This window comes from Peromyscus leucopus, chromosome 13 (assembly GCF_004664715.2).
Source record: "Peromyscus leucopus breed LL Stock chromosome 13, UCI_PerLeu_2.1, whole genome shotgun sequence".
Taxonomy (NCBI): domain Eukaryota; kingdom Metazoa; phylum Chordata; class Mammalia; order Rodentia; family Cricetidae; genus Peromyscus; species Peromyscus leucopus.
This window is the reverse complement of record NC_051074.1, coordinates 2,397,383-2,418,314: the sequence shown is the minus strand read 5'-3', so window position 1 is coordinate 2,418,314 and position 20,932 is coordinate 2,397,383. Positions and strand designations below refer to the sequence as shown.

Below are 20,932 nucleotides of genomic sequence, written 5' to 3'. Positions count from 1 at the left end.
TGATACGACTGCGTAAACTGAGGCAACAAACTGAGGGTGGGGGTGGGGGGTAAAGCAGGCCCCTAGAGAAAAAGCAAGCTGTGCTGTCTGCAGCTAGACCAAGAGTGAATGAATGGCTTGTGGTTGTTCAGCTCCAGCCGAGGGCTAATGAGTACAGACCCAATATTACCAGAGACAATTTTACAGAAGTCAGAAATGCAGAATTGTCAATACAGTCTGCTATTTCACACTACACTAAATAAAAAATTTAAAAACAGTGCCAAGCAAGCACAAAACACAAAATACATGACCTCTGCTCTAACAGACATTTTTTAGGCTCTTCTAACATTCTACAACTTTCTTTAGACTGTTCATTCCTTGACCCAGAAAGCAGCTGTTTATGAAATACAACCTAAATGAAAGGGTATCACAAACACCCAAGAAACTTCACATACACTGTGGTGAAATGGTTAACAGGGATCTTAAAATGTCCCAAAGGATAGAATGTATGGAAGGGGACCACAGAGCATGTTTTGAAAGCTGAGAAGCGGTTTCTTACCTCAAAGTCAATGAGCTGTAAATCAGCCACCAGAGTGCTAAGGAGTCCACTATTGTACAGCTCTTGAGCCAGCTGAGCTACCGCTTCTGTCTGAGGTTCTTTTTCATTTGTGCCGTACAGAATTTCTTTCATGGCAACCAAATTTTTGGAAACTTCTTCTGTAGCCTGATTTTTGGGAGGAAGGTACAGAGAGAAAAACAATTCATTTAACAAACAGATAGACATATCTGTGTTAGCTAAAAATCCATTTTCTATATTATGTACCCTCAGACCTATGTGCAAGCTCCATCTCTGACCTCAGGAGCTGGATAGTGTACACGAAAGAGAACAGCATGCACTCCCCATAGGAAAGATAATGTGTACTGAGTATAAAATGGAAAGCCAACTAATGTATAGTAGAAACAGGAATGACAAGGCTGGGTTCCTCCTCTCACTCAGAAAACTACTGCGGAAGAGGCATGTGAGCTGATAGGGGATGGTGTGTGTGTGTGTGTGTGTTGTGTGTGTGTGTGTGTGACTAACAACTGAGTGTCAGGGGGCATGAGCAGTACAAAGCAGAGATGAGGAGGAAGAAGAAAAAGTACAGGGTCTGTATTATAGTTTGGATCTCAAGTATCCCCCAAAAGACTCATGGGTGAAAAGCTTGGTTGTAGTTGGTAAGCTTTACGGTAATGATTGGATCAAAAGGGCTCTAATCCCATAAGTAGATCAATCCACCGATAGATTAATAATTTGATGGCATTTCTGAGAAACTAAGGCCTAGTTGGGGGAAGGTTACTGGGAATGTGCCTTGTCCCTAGACCCCTCTTTTCTTACTATTTATGATTCTTGACTGCCACAAGGTAGGCAGCTTTCTATCAGGATCATGTTTTTGGCTTGCCTCAAGTCTAAAAGCAATGAACCTCTGAAACTATAAACCTGGACTGGTTAGTTTTTGTCAACCTTATACAAGCTAGAGTCATCTGGGAAGAAGGAATCTTAATTGAGAAAATGTCTTCATTAAACGGGCCCTTGGGGACATTTTATTGATTAATGATCCATGTGGGAAGGCCCAGCCCACAAAGGGTGGTGCCACTTCTGGGTGTGTACCTTTGTGTGGTGTAAGAAAGTAAACTGAGCAAACCGTGAGAGTAAGCCATTAAGCAGCATTACTCCATGGCCTCTGCTTGAGGTTCTGCTGATTTCCCTTCATGATGGACCGTGAGCTGTAAGATGAAATGAAGTCTTTCCTTTCCAAGTCACAGGGCACCAAGTAAGATGGCTTACTTCAGTAGTTACACAAAAGGAGCCTAGCCTACATTCTGCTTTCATCTCACCCAACAAAGCTTAACATCCAGTTTGGAGAGAAATTAGAAATACAAGCAATCAAAAGAAACAACAGATAATAGACTGGGGGAAAAATCACTATTAACTATAGCCACACATTCACGAAAACCATGGGTATTAAATAGAGAATTTGAAGACATAAAGACTTAGAAATAGAAACTGTAATATTTGAGGTTAAAACTACAGTGGATATTAACAGCAGATAAGACACTGAAGAAGAAAACATTGCTAAGGTGAGTAGTAATAACTATCCAAAAATGAATCATGGGAGTGAAGGACAGGGGGACATCACATTTATGAGCTGTAGGGTAACTTTAAGTAATATATATAACTATAGTCCCCAAAGCAGGGCAAAAGGCAGACAAAATATTTGAAAATGTGATGAATGAAAACAATTCTGAATTTGCCAGGTGCACACCTTTTATCTTAGCACTTGGGAGGCAGAGCCAGGCAGATGTCTGTGAGTTCAAGACCAGCTATCTCTACACAGCTCCAGGATAGTGAGGACTATATAGAGGGATCCTATCTAAAAAAAACCTAAACAAACAAAAAATATGAATTTGATTAAAAACTGTCAAAATAAATATTGATAAAAGGTAAATAAATATCAAGTGTAAGAAATAGGAATAAGGTGGCTGGAGAGATGGCTCACTAGTTAAGAGCATTGGCTACTCTTCCAGAGGACCCAGGTTTGAGTTCTAGCCGCAGTCTGGTAACTCCAGATATAGGTGATATGATGCCCTCTTCTGGCCTCTTGGGCACCAAGCATGCATGTGGTACACAGACATACATGAAGGCAAAACACCCTTACATATTTAAAAAAGTAAAAAGAAATAAGATTATATTCAAGATTACAGGCTAAAGAGATGGCTGTGGTTAAGAGCATTTGTTTTGCAATAATGAGGACTGGAACTCAGATCCTACCACCCACATTATGCCTCTAGCTCCAATTCAGAGGGCTCCAACACATTCTTCAGGCCTCCACATGTACACATGTGTACATGTATTGTAGGGTATTTGTACACTGTGTGAAGGTGTATTTGCTATGATTGGTGTAATAAAAATCTGAATGGCCAATAACTAGGCAGGAGGTATAGGTGGGATTTCCAGGGAGAGAAAAGAAGAGATGAATCTAGGCATGCGAGACACCAGGAAACAAGGAAGAAGCAGGATGCAGATTAGTAGAAATGGATTAATTTAAGTTATAAGAGCTAGTTAAAAAACCAAGCCTAGGCTAAGGCCAAGCTTTCATAATTAATAATAAGTCTCCATGTTGTTATTTGTGAGCTGACGGCCCAAAGGAAAATCTGTGTATACACATGTACTGAGACACAGACAGATACAGACCCAGAGGAGAGGTGTGCACAGATATTCAGAACAATGAAATGTTTTAATGTGGTGATAGAGAAAATCTTAAAAGTAGCTGTGGAGGAGTGGGGGGTGAAGGGAGTGGGGTGTGGGGAAGACCACAGACAAAGAAAAGCAAAGAATGTCGACAGACTTCTTGGCAGAAACACGTAGTTAAAAGACAGTGGAGAATTGCTTGAACTATGGAGAAAAAATACAACCAAGCTATCATCCTAGAATTTTGTACTCCAAAGAAAATGTTTCAAAAATAAAGATAATTCTACATAGTGAGTTCTAGGATAGACAGAACTACCTAGAGAGCCCCATTTCAAAATAAAATAACAACAAGAAAAATGAGTTTGAGATGTATTAAAGTTAAAAGATACAAATGAGGAGAAGAAAATGTGAGTAAGGGCTGGAGAGATGGCTCAGAGGTTAAGAGCACTGGATGCTCTACCAGAGGTCCTGAGTTCAATTCTCAGCAACCACAATGTGGCTCACAGCCATCTATAATGAGATCTGGTGCCATCTTCTGGCCTGCAGGCAGAACACTCACTGTATACATAATAAATAAATCTTAAAAAAAAAAAAAAGGAAAAAAGAAAATGTGGGTAAATATGAAATTTTCCTTCACTATTAAAGAAAATTTGGTTGCTGAAAGCAAAAATAGTATATTCTAAGGTTACTGCATGTAGAACAAAAACGCACGACAGCAATACCTCGAGAGGTGTAGCCAACACAGAACCGTATTTCTTAAAGTCTGGTTGTTAGGAGTTAGAGATGGTATGAACATATGCCTTAAAGCAAACACTTAAAGAAAACCCCACACAGATAAAGGTGGTAGCAAATGCTTATGATCCACTACTTGGGAATCCAAGGCAGGAGGATTGAGGGTTCAAGACCAGCCTGAGCTACAGTGAATTCAGGGCCAGCTTATATTATTACATGGTATGAAGCTGCCTCATAAAAACAAACAAGTAAGCAAGTAAGCAAGCAAGCAAGCAAACAAAAACTAAATCCATCAAAATATAGAAGGCTTGCTATAAATCAACAAAGGCCCCTTAAATGGATTGAACAGTAAAACATAAAGACTGTAAAAACCTACATAAAAAGAAACTAGAAATAAACCTCAAAGGTCAAGTTAATTCAGATTTATAGGACACCAGCCCCCAAGGATCCCTTTACAACCAAGCATGGAAACTTCTTACCAAACGATCACACAACTTCACCCTGCCTATCGACTGCCTCCAGTAATGCTGTACTAGCAGATCTCAGAATCAGACAAACATGGCCTCAATATTGTCTGATGATGTCCCAAGCAGTAACCTCTCTTCCACTCAAAGGTCTATTTGCAGTAGTATGCCCGTCTTCCTTTAAATTATCATCTCCAGAAAACCTCTTCTCAACTTTGTAAATTACTCTTCTAAGAAAGGGAGGGTAATGAATGTCCCACCCCTGCCCCCGATGAAATGATACAGAAGATCTTGCACATGGCACAGCACTGCTTCCCTGAGAGATGCTGACACAGCTTAAGGGAATCTTTAAAAATTTGGGCAATCATAAATGCAGGGAAGAACTTAGCATGGAGTGAACCTCTGCCTTCCATGGCTGCTACAAGTTAAGGCCAACTGGAGTGCATGAGACTGCACTGTAAGGCTTTCACTTTCCCCACGTCACCATTCAACTGCATTATCATCAGCCCAACACCTGGCTGCATTGACATCTCTGTGTTCTGAAGGACACTCAGTAAATTGCCTATTACACTATTCTTACAGTTGAATCATCTGTCTAGTTATGCCCCTGTGGCCTGCCTAAATTGCTAGCCAAAACATCTAGAAGGAAAGAACCACAATTGGGCTTATATCATATCTTTGAACTACCCACTCTTTTCAGTAATGATTTGATAATTTTGGGGTATGGCTACTCAGCACTATTTGCAAATTGTATTTATAAAGTTTTTTGTTAACTATCTTGATAAAATGGCATTTCTTTCATATTCTGACTGTAAGAAAATAAAATGAAGCTAATTTAATAAAATCTTTGCACTAAACCATTTTGACCAGGTGCAGTGGTCCGTGCCTTTAATCCTGGTAGAGGGAGGCAGATCTTTTTTGAGTCCCAGGCCAGCTTAGTCTACATAGCAAGCTTCAGGCCAGCTAGGGTTGTATAGTGTGACTCTGACTTAAAAAGTAACTATCAAACCTATTCTGATTACTAAGGCTTTCCCCTCTAAATGCTTACAAATTGCCCTTCATCAATCCTACTATGAAATCTTAAGTATCTATGTTCAGCAAAGCTGACCTTTTCAGGTCTAGTATCTACCTTATTATCTACAGTACTTAGATTTCTGAATAGTTCAACACCTCACATGCAATAAGGAACCCTGCTGTGGGATGTCTTTCTGTATGCTGTGAATATGTGTAGCTCCCACTGGATAATAAAGCTGTTTTGGCCTATGGCAAGAAAGCTTACAGCCAGGTGGGGAATCCAAGCAGAGATACAGAGAGAAGAAGGGTGGAATCGAGAGAGATGCCGGCCACAGCAGAAGGAGCAACAAGATGCCAGTAGACTAGGAATGCCACGGCCACGTGGCAACATATAGATTAATAGGAGTGGGTTATTTAAGGTGCAAGAGTTAGCTAGCAAGAAGCTGAGGCCATCCACCATATTGTTTGTAATTAATAAGCCTCTGAGTGATTACTTTATAAGTGGCTGTGGGACCGCAGAGCCAGGTGGGATTGAGAAATTTCTGACCACAGAACCCCAAATGTAATTTTTCTGGACCAAGAGGAAACCGTTTAACTGCAGGACTGACTCTATTATAATCTGTTTATATGCACTGCCTTTTCAGTTTCATCTCATTAACCTTTATTCCAAGTGATTCTCAATGACAAGAAAAAAAAATCTGCACTTACTAGGGTTTCTGAGTGTATTCCTTGGTAGTTTTATACCCATGATCCTAAATGGCAGGTCTCCTTTAGCCTCCTTTGCTTTCTGGTTAGACTCAAGTTTTAATGCTCTTAGACACTCTTAGTTCATCCCTTTTGAAATCATTATGATTTTAAAGTTTGAATTCAGGTCAAATCCCATGCTTTCTTCTGATGGCAACAGCTAAAGGCCAACAGTCTCACTGTGAGGTGACGAAATGCTCTGGAACTGACTGCAGTTAGGGTCACTCTATCCATAAACAAACTAAAAGGACAAGGAATTATATACCTTAAAAGGGTGAACTGCACAGCAAATCCTATCACAATAAAGCTGTCTTTACACAAGAGAGGAAGGAACAAAATAGGAGCCTGTGAGCCGAAAGCCCCTTCCTTTTCAGAAGACGTACTACCTGCCACATGATGGGTGGAGAGCCAATGACAATGGAATTACACCCGTCCACCTCTCAATGCTCACTTGCTTTTGGATTCTGATGCCCTCCTGCCCTCTTGGGAACCCCTGTTTTATCTCTTCTTCTTATACAGCCAATTCCCAATTCATCCACGGTTCAGTTTTTACACATGGTCAAGATTTCCCTTAACAGAACCAAGTAAGCTCTTCCTGGACACCACAACTCCTCCTGGCTACACCTCACCCATAAGTAAGTCTCTCAAATATCTGTCCATGTTTTCCACAATCCACATCTCTTTCCTTGTTCATGGCACCTACCCTACACCTGATTGCTTCTGGCTAACCGGACAGTGACTTGCACCCCGCTAAGAGCAATCCCCCACCTTCACTGTGTCTGGGCTCCTGCAGAGGCTATACTTCTGCTTACTCCACCTGTCCTATCCTAATTGTTACCTTTCCCACCTCTCTGGTGGCTTCTTGGTCTCCTTTTCGGGTTGTCCTCCTTAACAAAACCTTTAATTATCAAACATTTCACAAGGCCAGGTATGAGGTCTTCCTTCCTTTTGTCATTCTGCAGTCTCTCTCTAAATGATCTCATCCACACCCACTGCTTTAATTAATTCCTAAAGGCAGATGCCTCACAGATTCCTATCTCCAGTTCTCCCAGGCTTTACCACTTAGCAGTCAATAAAAAATGTCTCTATTTAGATGTCTTATGGTACACTACCTACCTCAAACCCAATGTACCTGAAACAACTCATGCTGCTGTCCACTGCCTGGTATTCTTCTCTTGTCCTTAGTTGAGGTAGCAATACAGGTGTTTCTGCACATGTCAGAAACTCAAGGTTCATCATCAACCCTTCCTTCCTCTGAACTAATCCAATGGCTAAGTCTCCAACTCTCCCAGATCCAGCCATCTGTTGTTTCCTGTCATCACCATCAAAGTCCTGTGACTCCTGCCGAAACTACTCCACAGCCTACTGACTGACTTCCTTGCATTCCTGTTAGACTCTACATGCTTTTCCACACCCTAACAAATGACAAAGGCATTCTACTTAAAATGCTCCAATGACTACTCCTCTTAGAATAGTACAAACTCTTTCTAAAATGACCTATAACCCCTACAAAGTCTGGCCCTCCTGTCTAACCTAGACCTGCACTCTAATTTCTCCCCCTTCTACCCACAATGTTCTGGACATAGATGTCTTCCCTCAGAGTCCTTGTGTATGTGGTTTCATCTATGCTCATGTGTCCTTTGCATCCACCTCTTGGCCAACTCCCTTTCTCCTGCAGTATGGTACAGGATCACTTTTTCACAAGTTTTCCCAGGTATATTCATTCTGTCACATACTCACCGACTATCAAGTTTTGCCACACATTCTTTCTCACAGCTGCGTGATTCTTCTGTTCCTTGTAATTTCCCAGTTACTGTTCCCTTTTGCTACACTGAGAGCTTGTAGGTGCTCCATATGTGCAGCAGACACAGGATCTCAAGGGCAGAGTAACCCTGTAAAACCCCACTGAGAAGGCATAAGCAAGAGTACTTACAAGCAGCAGCCTAGATTGTGAACAACTATTTAGCTGGGGGCGGGGCAGCTTGCTTGGTTTACTTCTTGAAAGAATCCACTAAATTCAGACGCCCCCACTTAACTTCCCCAGCACTACCGTTTCAACAAATAGGCAAAGCAAATTAACAACTAAGCTAATTTTTAAGGAAGAAAGGAAGGTGGTACTAAAATTAGGAATCAAATGCTGTCTGGTACTGGATAAGAACAGACTTGACTTTAATGATGAACAAAGAAACAAATTATCTGTGATGGGGAAAAAAGAATTGTAATCAATGGAAGGGAGTCAACAAATTAATTATAGCAGTATCTGCCTGACCAAGTTACAGTGTGAGCAAGGAACAGACTGGCTGACAATAAGGCTGCCATTTCGCTTAAGGACTAAGTACTCTAAACTTGGCTCCTGGTGTGCATATAGTCAGTGTGGACACCTCCCCAAGCTAACCCCAAGAAAAGCCAATTTCTGCATCTGGTACTCAACTAACTGAAGTTGAGTACCTGTTTGTTTTCATGAGAACAGTTTGTTTCCATGCTGGCTGTTTTGGAAATCTTGAGTCACAGCACACCCACACTGTGTATTACTCTCTATGGGAAACCAGTAAGTTCAAAGGTAAGTCTGTCTTTTGCTCAATTTACAACCTAGTTCCTATAACTGCAGTCTAAAACAATGGTTCTTAACCTTTGGGTCATGATTCCTTGGGGGTCGAGTATTAGATACTCTGCATATCAAATATTTACATTATGATTTATAACAGTAGCAAAAGTACAGTTATGAAGTAAAAATGAAATTAATTTTATGGTTGGGGCTCACCATAAAGGGTCATGGCAACAGGAAGATTGAGAGCTACTAGTCTAAAGGAACACACATCAAGTTGAGTACCATCTGCCGCCTCCTCTTTACTTTTCACTCACTCACTCTTTCAGACTTCTTTGAATGTTCTGCCAATTTATCACTTGTTTATTTTATCTATTTACTGTTTGAGTATTCATTGATACAGTGGGGATCAAAGCCAGGGTCTTAATTATTTCAACTATGTTTGGTTTCTTGAACAATTTCCAACTGATTAAACAAAAGCAAGCAATCCCCTTCCCCACTCCATGGTGGTGGTGGTGGTGGTGGTAGTGTTTACGAGGCTAGGTAATTCAGCAAGCATTTACTTGTCTTATAAGACGCCACAGAGAAAGCTGGGCAGTGGTGGTATGTGCCTTTAATCCCAGCACTCAGGAGGCTGATTTACAGAGTGAGTTTCAGAATAGCCAGGGCTACATAGAGAAACCGTGGGGGGTAGGGGAATGCCACAGAGATAACTGGTTGGTCATGTTTGATCTGACTGGTGTCCTTATTGTGGCCACACCCAACTCTCTGGAGGGTGTCCACTAGTCAGTGTGTAGTCTGCTTTTCTCACCACCTCTCTTGCTCGTGTCCTCACACTTACGGAGCAGCTATTCACACTTGCAGCACCTCTCAACACTCCCTGCTTCAAGCACCCAAATCCCCTTGTCACCTGTGTGCTAAGGCTGTGTCAAGGCTGCCCCCCCAAGAGAGCGATGCCTCTGGATTCAGTACACCCTGGACAACTTATCCACACTTTCCTGCCCCAGGTCCCGGAGCTGTGACTGTAAAGCTGATGGAACTCTTGCATATGTGGTTTACTAGTGATCTGTGCTGCTTGTCTGACTTCAATCCCGCTCAAGCATTCCTGTCAGCTGGACTGATTTCCCAAGTACTTAACTCCTAGGATAGACATTTCAAACAGCTGCACTTCCCTCCAGTTTTATTTAGTGTCCTACTCTGGATATACACACCTAATGTAGGGAGAAGGGGCCAGCCAAAGAAACCCACCCTGGCCCTGAGACCAGAGCCAGTGAATGAAACACTTTAGTCCTGAACCCAGAACCTAAGAAACACCCTGACCCTGAACCAGTGCCAAAGAAACACACTTTGTCCCTAGAATTAGAGCCAGTGAAAGAATACACCCTGGCCCTAAAATGAGAGCCAAAGGCTAAACAGAACCAGTGAGTATGCCACCTTCTTGTGTGCAGCTGTGTGAGCTGGCATGTACACAGGGTCTGTGCTGTGGTCTGCAACTGGAGTGAATAAAAAAAGAACAGGGCATGGACCCCCTAGGACTGGAGTTACAGATGGTTTTGATCTGCTACGTGGGCTCTGGGAATCAAACTCAGGTCCTCTGGAAGAGCAGCCAGTACTTTTAACTGGGGAAACATCACTCTAGCCCCATTAGTAGATTTTCAAACAAAAAGTTCAACAAATTAATAAACTGTCCACTTATTTACTTTAAAAAAAAAAAACAGTGAAAGAAACACAGTTTGGCCCTGAAATCAGGTCCATCTCTGCCCCTGACCAACTGACCTACAAAACCAACCAATCTCTGAGCAGGAAAACTAACCAATCCTTGAGCAGGAAGTCTCTCTCTGGAGACACTCCACCCCTAAGAAGCCCTATATAAGCCCCTCGGCCTGTTCAGTTGTGGGCTGTGCTTTCCCACCCTGGCAGGGAGAACTACTCTCCTGGATTCCTCCTTGCCAAATAAATCTCCTTCTCAAAAGAGTCTTGGGTGAAGATCTTCATTCACCAGCACAGGAAAAAAAAAGAACCTTGCTGAGATGTCCCCTTAGGGGGCTGAGCAAGGTGGAGCAGAAAAAAACTTTTTTCTGGAGCCGGGAAGAAGCACATCTTGAAGCAACATCTTGAGCCAGAGAGAAGCGGAGATCTGCTGGGAAGCCCCCTTAAGGGGGGGGGGGGAAGCTCTCTAGGAGAGGAGCAGGATTTGCTATCTCCTGCGGGGAGACCATCCCCCACTGCACCGCACTCCTGCTTCAGATATGGCCTGACTTCTGAGACAGGGTACTTCTCCCTCCCGGGCTGAGCTGCCCCACTGCAGGCTCTAGGTACAGCCTGGCTTCCCAAAAGTAAGGATCCCTTTCCCTCCAGAGCTGTAACTCTCACACTGGCTTTACTCCTCTCTGATGAGACCTTCCCATGGAAACTTTCTAAACGCTGTTCCATATTGGTCATTCCTTTTTATTCAGTCCTGGAATACATGCTGTCCCCTCAATACTCTTTCTTGTTTTGAGACATGGCCTCACTCTGTAGTGCTGGCTGACCTAGAATATATAGTCTGAATTAACTTAAAACTGACAGCAATCTCCGGCCTCACTCTCCTGGGATCACAGGCATATACCACCATGTTTGGCCTAAAACACAACCCCACCTCCAGTACGAGCGACTGAACCCAGTTAAGTACTCTACCACTGAACTTAACCCCAGCGTACTTACTAACTACAAAAACAAACCAGCAGTTTTACACTGTATACCATTTTGACCAAGTGCTGCTATGAACATTACCAGTTATGAAAGACACTGAGTCAACTATCTCCTGACAGGACGCCCTTCACAGGGCGCATTACTTCTGTGGGGCTCTTGCTAAACTGCCCAACCCACACTAGCTCGTGAAGAAACACCAGCAAGACCAAAATCAGTGATCCTTCTGTAAACATTCAAGTATTTAAGTCACAAAGATTAAAGAAAGACTGAGAAGCTGTTACAGATTGAGGCAGCTGGGGAGATACAACTAAATGCAACATGTGACCCTAAGCTGGATTGTGGTTCAGAGGTTATCTGAAGACTGCATCCATTACCATTCCTGCATCACATGACTCTGGAGTTCTAGCTCCTTCTGTGGGGATGTTAAATGTAACCTCTGTGGAAGTGGGGGAGAGTCTAACAGGTTTACTACCCCTCTTATTTGCATTTTCTTCTCAGGTAGGGGGCATCTCATTTCAATACCAAAATCTAAGGCTCTATCTCTGTGTGCTGCAGAAACGGCTTTTAAACAAGGGGCCTCAAGGATATCCTTTGTGTCTTAGAGGGTCATCTGATCCAACTGACTTCAGAACGCAAGTAAAGGTCTTCAATTCTTTTTTAAAGATATAATTTATTTTTATTTTATGTTCACTGGTGTTTTGCCTGCATGTGTGTCTGTGTGAGGATGTCAGAAGCCCTGGAACGGGAGTTACATACAGGGATGAGCTGCCATGTGGGTGCTGGGAATTGAACCCTGTTCACCTGGAAGAGCAGCCAATGCTCCCTCCAGTCCCCTAGGTCTTCAATTCTTTTGTGCTGTCATCTACTTTCATTCTCACCTTGGACATCTTAAGCTCTTCTTCTCCAGGTTCACACTCCTCCCTTTCTCTTCTAGATATGTTCCAACCCTGCCCTGCTCGCCTGCCCTCCCTCCCAGAGCATCATTCTCCCCTGATATCTACCAGCAGCTGCGTCTTCCTTCAGTTGCCAGTCTTGCAGCGCCTCTTGCTTCCTTAACATACTCGAGGGTTCTGGAAGGGCTCACTCAGTCCTAGCTCTGCCTGCATTCTTGTCCAACAGCAATTTACACATGGAATGACCTCATGATTTTGTTAGCTGTCAGAACACTCTTCAAGTGTTCATCAGTTGGACATGGTGTTCCAAGGCATTGATGCTACTCCTGCATGACCAGGGAGCCTCATATTAGGTTTCACAGGCAGACTGCTTTATTAACCGTAGCCAACTGTTAATACTTAGTCAAGAATATCCCTTGTGACAAGCTACTCATTTGACTGGAAAATGAAGTCACACGTCCTTCACTGCTTACTCTGTGGGGTGAGAGGGAAAGGTCTTAGTTGTTTCCTTGGGACTTTTGAGAAATGACCTATGAAACAGCTGCAGATAGCAGGGGCTGGAGGTGGAGCTGAACAGAGTCTGGGCATGGTAGTTTCTTGGAATTCAGGCTCTGAGGTAGAAAAGCAGAGCTTAAGTCCCTTGGGAGGTAGGCAAGTGACTCCTGAAGTAGGAAGGTGCCCTAGCACCCACAAACAATCAAATAAGAACTTTCTTTAGCTTTAGGAATTATTTTTAAATTATTTAAGTTATTTGATCAATGTAAACAGAACCAGTATCTCAAAATTCATACCTAATGCTAGTGTCACTGCTAATGTCTGTATCATGGGTGACAGTATTAGAACAAGACTTCCTTCCTACTCAGGGTAGGAAGGTAGGGATGTTCTTCAACCTTAAGGTAGTGTCCAGTATAACCTCTCATGGTGGCTCCCAGGCTATGAGACTTTTCCCTTAAAATGAAGTTGGGAGGTCAAGGCAAAAGGCAGAGGAAGAATTCAAGGCCAGCCTGGTAACAGAGTGATGCCTGAGGGTGAATGGGTACATGAAGTGGAAAGCAAGTCCTCAGGAAACTAAACTCTTGTGCACCTACCTATCTCAGGACCTCCTCAAACCAGAAAGCCTCTGCCTTAAACCTGACATCCTTGTAACACTCCTGTTTGTGCTGCTGCCACACAGGCCATACTGTGGCCAATGAGCAAAGAGATAGCATCACACCAGCACCAAGCAGAGGGAAGATGGAATAAGGCCACTCACTGCCCACTGGGCAAAAGCAGGAAGAGATGCACCTCATTTGTATGAACTAGCAATTTCAAAATAAATATTTAAAATAAAATGCAGTAGGGGGTGGGGGTGAGTGCCTTTAGTCCCAGCCCTTGGGAGGTAGAGACAGGCAGAACTTTGTATGTTCAAAACCAGTCTTGTCTACACGGCAAGTTCCAGGACAGTTAGACCCACACAGTAAGACCCTGTCTAAAAACAGAAGAGGTGGGGTGATCCAAGTTCTTATATAGAAAGATATAAAGATAAGACAAAGATGTAAAATGGGATCTAAACATAAATTAAGGTCAGAAAGATGGCTTATCAGGTAGAGAAGCTTGTGAGCAGGCCTGAAAACCTGAGTTGGAGCTCTGAATCCCACAATGTGGCAGAAGAACCAACTTCTGAGGCTTGTCCTCTGATCTTCATGGCATGTGCCTTCTCTCTCTCTCTCTCTCTCTCTCTCTCTCTCTCTCTCTCTCTCACACACACACACACACACACACACACACACACACACACACACACACACGAAATTGGTATAGTTACGAGTGGTTTATTCATGCTTCTGGTTATTTCCTGATGGGCTATTACACATAAAACTTCTATAAATATTCACAAGTCATTGTATAGATATATATTTCATGTTTTCTTGGGTATATTCTTAGGAGTAGCATGGTTAGATCATATGGTTGATATAAATTCAGCTCTTTAAGAACCTGCCTGTCGGGGCTGGAAAGATAGCTCAGGGGTTAAGAGCACTGCCTGTTCTTCCAAAGGTCCTGAGTTTAATTCCCATGGTATCTCACAACCACCTATAATGAGATCTGGTGCCCTCTTCTGGCAGAACACTATTTATTAAAGTGGCTGTACCATCTCATACTTCCAGCAGCTCCATTTGCTCTGTATTCAACATTTGCCATAGTAAATATGTCCCATGTTAAACATTCTAAAGCTCTCTGGTAACTAATTTTTCTTTGGTGCCGGATTTCATTCATCCATAGTTTTCTATTCTCCTTGTCAATCAAACAACTAGTTACAGTTTTGATTCCCCTCAGATAAATTAATCACAATTTAAGTTCAGGGTTGAGGGCTATATCTTGCAGAAGATCACAGGAACCGTGAGATTAAACCCTGATTCAGAGTTATTAGGCATATTATTATATTTATCTAATCATGAAAAATATTTTCTGACCATCCTTAACTACAGGGAGAGAAATGGAAACTGTAGTGGTCTGAATGAGAACGCTCCCCCTCCCCAAGACTCATATATTTGCATGCCTGGTATCTAGTTAGTAGAACTGTTTGGTAAGGATTAGAATGTATGACCTTGTTGGAGGAAGTGTTTCACTGGGGGTGGTCTTTAAGCCTTCAAAAAACTCCTAGTGTTCTTCTCTGCTCCTGCTTGGGGTTCAAGATGTAAGCTCTTAGCTGCGGCACCAGCCACCTGTCACCATGCCTTCATTCCACCATTACAGACTCTAACTCTCTAGTATCATGAGCTCAATTAAAGACTTTCTTTTGAAGTTGACTTGACTGTGGTGTTTTGTCACAGCAACAGTGAAGCAATCAAGACAGAGATATAACTCAGCAGAGATACTAGCACAAGACAGTGCTCTAGGTGGCAGCATATTTAAGAAAAATATGGCTCTTGGTCATCTTTAATCGATCCAAGGAATCACTTGGTTACAGCTCCTTATTGTTAGTTACATACTAAATGTGGGCATTTTATCACATTCAGCAATCATTAAGGGCTAGATGAGAGGAAGGTGGCAGCAGTTTGCTTTAACTCTGCTTTCTATTCAATCTTCAATAAATACAAGTATTTACTGAGGTCTATCTTTGGAAGGTTTACATTCTACTGAGGAAGAAACATAATTACATATATTACACAAGAAAGAGAGAGCAAAGTTTCATTTCAAATAGTAAACTGGGTGAAAGGGTGAGCAAAGACTTGAAAAAAGATCCTATGTAAACCACAGAGCGAGCTAGGAAGAAGATCCTTAAGAAAGGGAAGAGTCAAATGCAAAGGCTTAAGGCAGGACTGTGAGGGGATCAAGAAGGAAAATGGCTGCGTGCGTGCGTGCGTGCGTGCGTGCGTGCGTGCGTGCGTGCGTGCGTCTTAGGGCACTAAGCTCAGACCTCAGTGTAATAGGTCAGGGGCAGCATTATTTTTTGTAAATGTGAAGGTGTTAACCTTCAGGTTTATAGGACACATACAAGTTCTATGTCATGTACGTGGTTTTGTTTGTTCATTCAAGACAGATTCTCACACAATCCTGGCTGTCCTGTAACTCTAGGCTGGCTTCAAACTCACAAAGATCTGCCTGCCTCCGGAGTGCTGGGAAAACAGGCTGGATTACCAATTCTTAAAAATGTAAAAACTATCCTTTGTTCAAAAATCTTAGAAAAATAGACTTAGACAAGATATGGCTGCAGAAAATAATTTAGGCCCATGTAAGGACTTAATTTAAAATAAATATTATTTGACTTACTTTTGAAAAGATCACAATGGTTATAAACACTGTAGAAATCCTAAGCAAAGTGAAGGATGGCTCATACCAGAGATAGGATTAGATTCTGGGTTTAAAAATTATTTTCGTTGGGGCTGGAGAGATGGCTCAGTGGTTAAGAACATTGGGTTCAAATCCCAGCACCCATCTGTCTGTAACTACAATTTCAGGGGATATGACACCCTAACACAGATAGACATGCAGGCAAAACATCAATGGACATAAAATAAAAAAATCAATGAATCATTAAAAAATTAAAAGCAAATTTAAAAAACAACTCTTTAAAAATTATTTTCTTCAAACAACTGATTTGGGAAGAATAACAGGTACTTTTGACCTGTGCCTACAAAAATGGAGTCATGCACAAGGACCGTGTGAAGACTAAAGAGAAGAGGGTTGGGAGCATGCTTTCTTTCAGAGTGGAGTCTCTATTTGTCAAGTCTCCAAAAGATTCTGTTATGATCTGAATAAAACTGTTTTAGACTCAAAAATGGCACAGGGAAGAAATGGCATCTGAAGTGCATCTCACCTCCTTATCCGTAACATGGCTCCAGCATTCTGTGCTTCTGAATAGGGTTCAGCATACTTCCTGATTAATGTATTCCTGGACAGTCTGTACTTTCTGTTATAGTGAATGAGACAGACAGATGACACTGATATGGACATAGACACACTCTTTTCTGCAGCTAACATTTAAAGAAGGCTGGATAGTCTACTCACTTAGCAGTCCTGACTTTTCCTATCATCTCTTGCATTTTGTTTGTTTATTTGTTTGAGACAGAGTCTCTCTATATAGCCTGGAACTCACTAGGTAGACCAGGCTGGCCTCAAACACAGAGTCTCCCCCAAGTGCTAGTATAAAAAAAGTGTCTGTTACCATGCCTGAACTTCTGGCCTAGCTCTTCTTGCATTTTGTCAATATTTATTAATAGCTTACTATTGTTAATCCCCCATCTTTATCTGCAATAGTTGTATTTTAAATTGGTACACCATTTTTTTTTTGTGTTGCTCAGAATCTCTAGTACAATGTTAAAAGGTTACATCCAGTTCCCTAGTTTAATGCCTCAGCCTTGTCCTAACAGTGTGTTGAGCTCACACTTTTAATACTCAGAACTTATCTTGCCTCTACTTTCATGTCCCAGTTCTCTCCTTCACCATGTGCACTAGTTGCCATTTTCTTTTAGACACTGACAAATCAGTCAGAAATCTCACGTGTTTTCTCCTCTTAATCTGTTTCAGAATAAGTAATTTACATGGAGTTATTCTGCAGAAATCCCTATGTTTGTTTTATACTCATAGCAGGTCTATTCTTGTGTAATGCTGGCTTATAGTGGGAGTGCTCAACCTCCACACTAATGACATTTCGCTGGGTAATTCTTTGTTGCTGTTCTAATTTTAGCATCCCTGGCTTTACTAACTGAATGCCAGTAACAGCCTTCCCCTAGTGCTATCACCAAAAATGATCCGGGTATTCCAACTATCCTCTAAGAGAACAAAACAGCTCGTGGATCAAAATAGTCATTGATTCAGTCAAGCAGAAGATATGGATTCTATCACTTTCTTCTCCTTCTTCCATCAAACCACTCTTAGTTAACCTTTTTCTCTGGAACCTTATCTAAATTAGGATAGTCCCCCATCTCTGTAGCCAGTCCCCTCCCTGCCATAATTCCCATGAACTATCACAGTGCGTTGTGACTCTTGGACTCCAAGAGACCATCCCACAAGGTCTGAGGTTTTCACATCAACGATAAGACATCATTTGCCTTGTCCCTGCTGCACTGCTATTGACATAAAGGCACACAGCAAGGAGGTGCTAACAGAATACAGTAACAGTTACTTAAACCTGCATGACTACATACTTAGTCACAAGACTGCTGGTTTCACTCAAGAATGCCGAGGAGACCTGTGCACAGGGCACACACTTGTAATCTCAGTACTACGGAAGTTTGGTGGTGGAGGATCACAAGTGTGAGGAAAGTCTGAGCTAAGGAAGAAGGTGGAAGGAGAGAAGGGAGAAAGGAATATCGATGAAGTATTACAAAGTCATTAATGTTATTAAATTTTGTCCTTAGAGTACATAATTTGGTATGAAAGATGTGAAATATGTTTGGTTCTTTATAAATGTGACAGAGTAATAAGGAAAAGTAAGCGGCAATTATCAAATTCTCATGTGGTATCAAACATTCAAAATTATCTGAAATGCTATTAAAACAGCTTTCTTTCTTAAAAATTTTCTTGTAAAAAATATGTATGTGCATGAGTTTACCATATGTATGCAGGGGCCCACAACAGAGATCTGGAAGGGGTGTCAGGTCCCCTGGAATTGGAATTACAGATGGTTCTGAAATACCAGGTGAGTGCTGGGAATGGACCCTGGTTCCTCTGCAAGTGTATCAAGTGCTGAGCTAGCCCTAGGCTTCTCTTTTTCATAAGAGGTTTGATACCCATGTAAATCTATGAGGGGAGAGATTTTTTTCTTTATATACTTAAACCAACACAATGTGTAAGGGAGCGATGCCAGCCCAAGCATGAGGATCCAATGGCTTTCTAACAGCACAGTACAAGAGATTTAAAAAACTGCTTCAAAACAATGCTGCTCTTCTCCCCGAATTTTTCATTTCAGATGATATGGTTTATTTTCCATAAAATATTATTTGTTAAACTGGAATGTGTATATTACTTTTGAATGAGTATTTAAAACTTTCTTAGCCTGGTGTGATGGTGCACGCCTCTAATCCCAGCACTCAGAAGGCAGAGAAAGGTGGATCTCTGAGTTCAATGCCAGCCTGGTCTACAAAGCGAGTCCCAGGCTACAGACAGGGTTTTGGAAACCCTGTTTAAAAAAAAAAAAAAAAAAAAAAAAAAACAGCCGGGCAGTGGTGGCGCACGCCTTTAATCCCAGCACTCGGGAGGCAGAGCCAGGCGGATCTCCGTGAGTTCGAGGCCAGCCTGGGCTACCAAGTGAGTTCCAGGAAAGGCGCAAAGCTACACAGAGAAACCCTGACTCGAAAAAACCAAACACCCCCCCCCCAAAAAAAAAAAAAAAACCAAAAAAAACCAAGAAAACAAAACAAGGGGCTGGAAAGATGGTTCAGAGGTTAAGAGCACTGACTGCTCTTCCAGAGGTCCTGAGTTTAATTCCCAGCAACCACATGGTGGCTCACAACCATCTGTAATGAGATCTGGTGCCCTCTTCTGTATACATAATAAATAAATAAATCTTAAAAAAACTTTCTTGATTTTAATTTCTAGTGGGGTAATATCAATATCCCACTTAGATGAAGTTTTTTAAGATCTTAAGTCGAGAGTATAAAAAAGATCAAAAAGTTTAAGAACTATTAGTCTGTCAGTCCATTTTATTGCTTTTGTGAAACGTATTTCTTACTACTCCTGAAATTCTGGTTTTAGTATGTGTCCATCATCCATCCTTCTCAACTAGAATGGAAGCTCTACAAAGCAGAGACCTTATCCATCTTGTATATATTCCTAGTGCAGAAATGGAGTAAGTTTGATGCGAGGCTGTGGTGTAGCTCAGTGGCAGTTACTTACCCAACATTTGCAAAGCCCTGACTTAATCTCCAGCATCATACGCACGCACGCACGTGCACACACACACACTCAATTTGATGAACAGAATGAATTTAAGGAATGGACTGTATTTTTAAGGAACAACAAAAGAAGAATCATTTTATGGAACACACACATACTTTCAATGACGAACAATTTAAGGATGAAGGAACAGCCACTGAGGATGATGATACAGGTATGAATCACTCTTCGATGGGGTCTGTTCTCCTTCACATTGCCTTCTAAGACAAGCTGGCCAACTCATGTGCCAGCCACAGGTGTCAGGCCTGCTTCTTGCTAGCTGTAGCTACTTCTACCTCATGTTAGACCCTGTGGACTACCAGTACTGCTGGCCGTTTTGTACAATAGAGAGAGAGAGGCCAGAGTATGCAAGCTTACCTTCTGCATTGCGAGTGTTGCTGTGGTTCTGCTAACTGCCCCTTCTAATTTCCTGAGGATACCCGTCCCCATTGTCTGGAACTAGACTTCTACTTTTACATCTTATGAGACACTTTAGTAAGATGGGACAGTTCTATACTCTGTGTACATGCTAGCACTTACCTTATCCAGCAGTTCTTTTAGACAGACAGACAGACAGACAGACAGAGACACTCCTTTACAACTTTAAATCAGTTTGGTTTCTTGGTCCAAAGGGCAATGGAAATATTAAATAGAATGAGAAAACAAAAGGAGATGGGATAAGGCTAAGATCAGTCAGCCATAAACCAGAAGACACTGGTAAAGCCACAGAAGAAAACAGAGCAGAAATGACGGTTCACAGCCAAAGACTCTGGGGTTATTTAAGGTTTATGTTATTTTTACTTGTGTGTTTATGTGAATAAGTATGTGCATGTTTGAGTGTAGGTGGCCAGAGTCCAGAACAGGGACTCCTGGCACCAAAACCCCTAGAGCTAGAGTCACAGGCAATTGTGAGTGGTCAGATTCAGATGCAGTAAGTGCTCTTAAACACTGGGCCATCTCAGCCTCTCTAGAACCAGTCAGAATAGGAAGAACCAGCCATATGTTCTACAGATTGACCTAAAAACATCCATGATATACTACAACATAATATCTGAGAGTAAGAATCTCAAATCAAAAAATGATTACATTATTCTATCTAAAAACAAAGGTAAATTCTAAAGCCTTACTGCTTTAAGAAAACAAACAAACAAAAAAAAGCAGTAGCTAAGTAACCTAACTTTCATCCCTAGACAGGAAATAATTTCTTAAATAAAGTTAAGGTGAAAGATTCCATCTCACCAGTCACTCATAAATGATGGGTATTGAGGCCATTAGAGTAAGACAT

General features: G+C 41.8%; 1 protein-coding gene across 2 annotated transcripts in view; it reads right to left on the bottom strand.

The window, feature by feature from the left end:
- The window catches only part of Cab39 (calcium binding protein 39), a 98,664-nt gene that overhangs the window by 30,764 nt on the left and 46,968 nt on the right, over nucleotides 1–20,932 (bottom strand). Inside the window, exons 2-3 of one of the 2 annotated variants that reach the window (XM_037210038.1) lie at nucleotides 16,589–16,681; nucleotides 539–703 (exon numbers count right to left, since the gene is read on the bottom strand). In XM_037210038.1, the coding sequence (XP_037065933.1) occupies nucleotides 539–670 (132 nt within the window). In that variant the 5' untranslated portion in view covers nucleotides 671–703; nucleotides 16,589–16,681. The remainder of the gene's footprint in view (nucleotides 1–538; nucleotides 704–16,588; nucleotides 16,682–20,932) is intronic. The other variant, XM_028876206.1, reaches the window with a different exon arrangement.